Raw genomic sequence first — 7,029 nt, forward strand, 5'->3', positions numbered from 1 at the left:
AGTGGTAGGTGCCAAAGCATGGGGAATTGGTGTATCGGAGGGCTCACGTGTGGTTCTCATGAATTCAGGATTCGTCCGTAGCAGTCTCTTCTTTAAGAATGCTCTTTGCAGACTGCAGTCCCGTCTCCGTCTCAGTCCAGTCTCACACTTTGACGAAGGTTAACACTTATTCATCACGGCATCACGTATCAGCCGTAATGGCCTGATAGATGATGGGTTATAAACTTGAAATAATGGTTTCAACTATCGGTATAAATCAATAAATTTTTTAAAATTTGTTTTTTTAGGGGCACCCCTGGTCCTTTCCGCCTTCCCAGCACCTAACAATCTTGCATGGTCTTAGGTAGGGGTGTCAACGGGTCGGTTCGGGCTTTTCGATTTCGGTGTGATTTTTATAGAAATTGAAACCAAACCATTAAGAAATATTCGGTTTTAGTGCGGTTTGGTTTCGTATCGATTTCGGTTTATGATAACGAGTTGATATCGGTTTGGATTCGATTTGGTACCGGTTTTATATAACTAGTAAGGTCCGGTTAGTGTTAATTTGTCTTCTCTTTCTCTTTTAAGTACATAAAATATTTCAAATACAATGCATCTTTGTATCCTATGTCCTATGGCCTATGGATACAATTGGTTGGGTAATCACTAACAAAGGATATGAGATAAAGTAAAAAACTATCACAACGCATTTAGGGGGCAATGGGGCATTAGGCATTTACTGATTTACTCATTTATCGGGTTAGGTCGATTCGGTTTGGGTTCGGGCCTAACGGTTCGGGCTACCGGTGCACCGTCGGGTTAGCCCAAACCAAACCAAACCGTTTGTCTTTATGGATCCACAAACCGAACCGAACCATTAAGAGTTCGGTCCGGGCTGGTTCGGGCCGGTTTCACCGGTTCAGGTTGGGTATTGACACCCCTAGGCTTAGGTATCACTATATATCAGTACCCATATTTATAGAGATACTAAAATGGATTAATTGTATACTTGTACGTGTATTGATACATTTTCTTTAGGAGATTACTGGCAGACTATGAGGGCCAATAATAGTGTGTTAAGAGCAACCAATATGTGAGTTTTTTATTTCATGAGGGACGGGTGGTCATTTTTCCTTTCCTGTGTTTGAGTGCAGATGTCACAATAGCATGACAGCTTTATTTTTTTCTTTATTTTAAGAAAAAACCATTTTACCCTCCCTTGTACCAATACCACCATTTCGTTATGGATCAAGTATTAGTAAGGGTGTCAAAACCTAGCTCGAACCGTTAAGGTTGACCAAAACTGATAGAAAAAACCCAAGATCGAACCGAACTAATCCTTATTGGATTGGTTTTGGACTGGGGTACGACAGCATCGGTTGAAAATTAGACCGCGTCGAATCGATCAATAATAAACCAAAAACCGAACCAAATGAAACCGATAAGAAAATAATGAGTATAAGGTTATGAATCATTGAATTGATTTCAATATTAGTGAACAAATTTATGATTATAAGATAAATCGTTACATATCAATGAGTATGAGATTATGAAAATAGGAAAATTGATTTGTAACAGTGCTTGTTCCATTGATCTCCTTTTTAAGTGTGAGGCTAATGAAATATTTTATGTAGTTGAAAAGAGAAAGAGAAGAAAACAGGTACAAACCAAATTCAACTTGTTTAAAAAAATCCGTTACCGAATCGAATCCAAACCGATATCAAACCATTATCATAAATTAAAATCGATACAAAATCAAACCGCACCGAAATCAAAAAATTCTTATTAGATTGGTCTCAATTTCTCTAAAAACCACATCAAAATAAAAAAACCCGAATCAAAACCGGACCGCACCAACCCACCCATTGACACCCTTAAGTAGTAGTATCAGTCAAGTTGACATCGAAACGACTAGGCCGATAAAGCGCATCCGACATCGAAGCCTTGAACTGAGTCTAAATCCTCTTCTAGAGTTGGACCTCTTCAATCCTCATACAGTATTTCACGGTTGAGGAGAGAGAAAGAAAGGAAAATGTCAAATTGCCACGCTGGCGATAATAATTCCATACTGGGTCCCTACGCCAGTTGTGCTTTGTTTAAACGTTTCGAGCGAAACTGCTCGGGTTTTCGTAATGGGGTTTACTTACTCGATTTCGAATTCCTTATCATAAATAGTTAAATACTTCAATATACCCTATTTATTATTCTTCCTCTTATTTAAAAATCCAATTTAGATAAGAAGGGAATTCTAGTACAGTAAACCTTTAATTAAAAGAAGAAAAAAAACCAAAATAAATAAATAAAGAAAATGGAGGAAATTAGGAAAGGAGGCTATAAAAGGCCTGCTCAATAGAATTGGGCTTTCAGTCTTTATAAAACTCCCACAGTCCCAAACTTCCACTTCCCTCCCCAACCCAAACTGTTTATATATAAATCTCTGCTCTCTTCTCTAGATTTCTGTTTCCTTTCTTGTTAATAATAATAGTGCCTCTCTTCTTCTTCTTCTCTCTCTGTAGATTTCCCTGTAATCAGTGCTGAAGTAGATTGGAAGGAGAAGCTCAAAAGTTTGCGTTTGTCGTGTAGAAACTCATATAACTCTTATCGGGAAACCCAAGCTCTACTCATAATAATTCTTGGGCAAGAAAAACGCTTTTGGAAGTTGAAGACTTCGGAGGGAGAAAAACCAACCATCAAATCTCAGTTCTTTCGGCTTCTCACTCTCCTCTTTAAATTGATCTTTCTGTTTCACCTCCGATGGATTCATTCGATGTGAGCAACGTAAAAGCAGAGAAGGTGAACGCGATGCTGAGGTACCGTCGTCTTCGAAAGATAGCTAACCTGTTCCGCTGCCTCGAGGTATGCGTGGCTCTAATCTTACTCTCCTGGTTCTCCACTCGCCTCCCCATTGCCGTCAGAATCTCCGGCCAGTATTTCAAGGAGTTTTGTGAGGTTCTGGTCAGCCCTGGCTTCGTTTTCCTGGTCGGCAACGTCATCATTCTCACACTCTTCGCCAAATCCGGCCAGTTCTTCGCCCATGGCGGCCTCAACCCCAACACCTCCGCCACCGATAATGTCTACGACGAGTTCGTCAAGAACAACAACAACAGCGATAATCATACTCGTCAGAAGTCCCAATCCGACAACACTCCATTACCATCACTCCCAACTCAGCTGCCGGAGGAATTCACATACGAGAACAAAGACACAATGTACGAAGAAGAGGGAGTGAGAACACTCACCCATTCATACCCGGACGAGCACATGGCTTCATCGGATTCGAAGATCATCTTCCGGAGGACTCAATCTGAGAACTTGAAGTTGAAATTGAAGAGCGAGGCTAAGGAGAAGCCGCACCGAGGACTCCGGCGGTCGGAAACAGAGAGATGCTGGAAGGTCGGAAGGGAAGAAGAAAAAGCGTCAGAGGAGATGGCGTCGTTCTCGTACACTGATGAGGATAACATGAGTAACGAAGAATTCCAGCGCAAAGTAGAAGCCTTCATTGCTAAGCATCAGAAGTTTCAGAGGGAGGAGGAATCCATGGACATCGTTCTACAGAACTTATGCTGATTCGCTGCTGAAACCTCCCTTCATTTCAAAAAGGAAAAAACGAGATAAACCTAAATTTTACTGTGTCGATATAAAATTCACAAGTTACAGTGCTGAAATGAAATATCAAAAATCAAAATTCTTCCCCACCACCCTTTTCAGTTTTCACGGAATCCCTTCTTTTGTGTTTTTTTTTTTTTTCTTGTTACATATCTCATCTTTTTTACTACCCTTCACCTCATGAGGCCATGGATGGATCATTGATGTAGATGTACAGTGTTAATATTCGCAAAAGAAGCAAGAATCTTTTGTATTTTACCTATTCTTCTTCTTATTATTATTATTGTCTTTTGATTTCGTTTTTCTTTTTTCATCAATTATTATTCCCCTTTCCCTGTTTTCAGGAAAGATATATAATCTACGTAATAAGATGCCGATAATCTATGTAATTAGATGCCTCTTATACTCATAAACGTTTAATTTCGATCATCTTCTGATTCTCGTTTTCTATCCATTCCTGCCCCAACAGAAGAAGAAGAGAATTTGTAAAGGAAAAGAAATCTAAATTATTCTATTCGTATTTCTGAGGAGAATAAATGATAATTTAAAAATGGAAGTTAAAGAACATAATGAGAAGATTATTCGAGACAGAATCAGGAAAAATCTCTGGAGGTTGTCTGTCACGCACGCACTGTGATTTTGGATGATGGGTTTGGACTTTTGAGGTCAGATTTTCTTCTTGTGTTGAAGAAATGGGAGAAGATGAGATATAAAAGAATGTATTCCAAAATGCTGTTGGGTAGTGGATGTTGGATATGCTCTCCATTAATGGGTTCTTCCAAAATCCAAATGCACTGACAAGGATAGCTAACATTATGAAGCTATGAACTAAACTAAACTAAACTAAACTGTGACAAAGATGAAGACGCGTAGTCTCCGTGTTTTACTTATTACTTTGAAAGATTCCTCATTTTCTCTCTCTTTTTTCTTGCGCTTCTACAATATAATCTCTGCAAATTCTCTTTGTTTTCTGTTCCGCTCTTTTTCTTCTGTGTTGCCAATAGTTGGATTCATTAATTAGAAAGAATATTAGATGATGGGTACTCAAGTTTTGCAGCTATTTCTTATGATGGGTATTGGGGTATTCGTGAATATTTCAGGGAAACCAAAAACCAGAAAGGGAAAACAGGGATATTAAGGTTGTGTTTGGTATGGATCCTTGGAATACAGTCTAGCTCGATTTCATATTCTTGAACGATAAAAACAACTATTTTTATCATTCGAGATTATGAAATCGACCTAGTATATGCATTCTACGCATACATACCAAACGCAGCCTAAGTGATTTTGATTCACTCCAAAAGCAGATGTTTAAGCTTGTTTAGTAGCTTTTGTAGGATATGGAGAATATTTCACCTCAACAGATTTGTTAACAAATATATGTGTGTGTGTGTGAGAGAGAGAGAGACTGAGAGAGGCTTATTAAGTAGTTAATTTGTTAGTAATTTTTATAGTGTAATGCATTAAAACCTTCTTTTTTGGCCCATGGCAAAAATTCACTTCTAGAGGGAGTTCCTTTTTCATTAACACAACATAGCTGAGGTACAAAACCAGAGATCTCATATCAGAAGAGATTAATTGTTAAAGAAGGGCCTAGGAAATGCATTGAAGAAGACCTGCAAGTCTTCAACAGTATTTTCTTCTTTGGACCTCTGTTCTACTATTACCTGTTACCTGTAAAGAGCTTCACTTTCACCAAGTCATGACCCACCACGCAATAAGGCCATCTAGCATCTAAGTAGGAGGCAAGAAAGGAAAAAAAAAACGAAAAAAAAGGAAGAAGAAAGAAAAGGTAGACATTTATATACGCATTATTTGATTCTTAGTGCAGTAATATGAAGTGTTAATGCTAACTTTTACTAAGATTCTCATGATTAACTCCACTCATAGATGAATTATGGGTTGGTTAAGGAAACTTTGTTAATTTCTTGCTAATGGTATGTTCAAGGGACTACCATATACTTCCAATGTTGCTTCCACTCATGGTGCCTCCCTCTGTATTATAATATATTCCTTCAGGGACATGTCAAAACCTTCCCTCTCTTTTCTTCTCCCTTTCCTTTTCTCTTCTTTTTTGCTCTTTTTTTGGTGGTTTTCTCTATGTCTAAATGGAGGGATTGAGGGACCCATTGATATTTAACAAGTTAAAATGGTTTGGCATGTTCTATTGCTCTGTTTAGTGGTGGGTACCAACAGACAATGCCTTTGTGCAATTTGTTTTTCATATTCACTTGCTCTTATCCATTAGTTGGAGAAATTTGGGCAAGAAAGAAAAAGAGAGAGAGATAGAGAGAGAGAGGGGTCCTCCTTCACATATCCATTTTTATTTTATGGGAGAGAGTTCCCTCCGACGCTTGTGTGCAGTTTCAGGTGTTGTATAGGGGTAATTATGAAAACCCATAAATAGGGGGATTGGGGTTTCAAAGGGGAGGGGTGCTACAGTGAAATAGGTGTCGGGGAGGAGCGTGCAAAAGGGGTTGGGATACTGACATTGTGGAGATCTTTTTCCCTTATTTTATTTCTATAGGAAAGGTTAGTGTTTTTTTTTTTTTTGGTAAAGAAAAGACTAGTGTCAATGCATGAATAGGAGAAAAATAGGAAATCTAACATTTCTCTTGTTATAATGCATCAAACCTTATACTTTGTTAACCAAATACCTTTAATTATTGAAAGATCCCTAAAACTATTGTTGAATATATTACATTTGCATTTTGGTCATTGCAAGGGAGAATCTGTGTCATCTCATATTCCCATGATCTAAAGTGTATTACTATGTTTTAATGTAACTTTTCTTGCTTTATTTTTTCTTAAAAAAACTTCTCTGAGCCTAAGATGTACACTACACCTCCTCACATGTATTTTTATATTAGTTTTTTTAAAGGAAAAAAAAAATAATTAAAAATTTTAATGTGAGAAGATGTAGAGTACCCTGCTTGCTCAGAGAACCCTCTCCCCATATCTAATTATATCTTGAAACACCACAAATTTGCATACTTTAACCTTGTGAGTCAACAAAAGTTTGCTTTTAACAAGCCCAAAATCTAAATTATCTTGACCTTAATGCACATATTCTCTTTAAATCTTTTACATGTAGTGTAACTTTCTCTCATTCTTTGCTAATACAAAGGTCAAGGTCACCAGAATAATGGTTAACAAGTTATGTAGCTACCTAAGCTCTTCATGTAGTGTATTTTTAATCCTATTTTTACAAATAAGTGTGTATCCATGGAACCCACCTTTATCCTTTGTTGATATGCTATCTTAAGTATGTAAAACTGTTTTCAACCAAAATAGGGGAAGAAATGCATGAAGATAACATTAATATTTGTCACTTTGTTCCAGCAATAATCTCTCTCTTGCCTATGTAGGGATAGTTTTTTCCATTTACATTTACTGCTTAGTTAGCTGTCATGTCATGGTCATACATGAGGTCCCAACTCCACT

The 7,029-nt window shown here is 37.6% G+C and overlaps 1 protein-coding gene across 1 annotated transcript; it reads left to right on the top strand.

Moving 5' to 3' along the window:
• Positions 1-2,578: 2,578 nt before the first annotated feature.
• LOC122659718 lies at positions 2,579-3,591 on the top strand. The gene has a single exon (XM_043854825.1). The coding sequence runs from the start codon at positions 2,734-2,736 to the stop codon at positions 3,544-3,546; it is 813 nt and encodes a 270-aa protein (XP_043710760.1). The 5' UTR covers positions 2,579-2,733; the 3' UTR covers positions 3,547-3,591.
• The last annotated feature ends 3,438 nt before the right edge of the window (positions 3,592-7,029 follow it).

This window comes from Telopea speciosissima, chromosome 4 (genome assembly GCF_018873765.1).
Source record: "Telopea speciosissima isolate NSW1024214 ecotype Mountain lineage chromosome 4, Tspe_v1, whole genome shotgun sequence".
Classification (NCBI taxonomy): Eukaryota; Viridiplantae; Streptophyta; class Magnoliopsida; order Proteales; family Proteaceae; genus Telopea; species Telopea speciosissima.

Coding starts and splice junctions, on each gene's coding strand:
- LOC122659718 (XM_043854825.1), top strand. CDS start 2,734: ATGGATTCATTCGATGTGAGCAACGTAAAAGCAGAGAAGGTGAACGCG.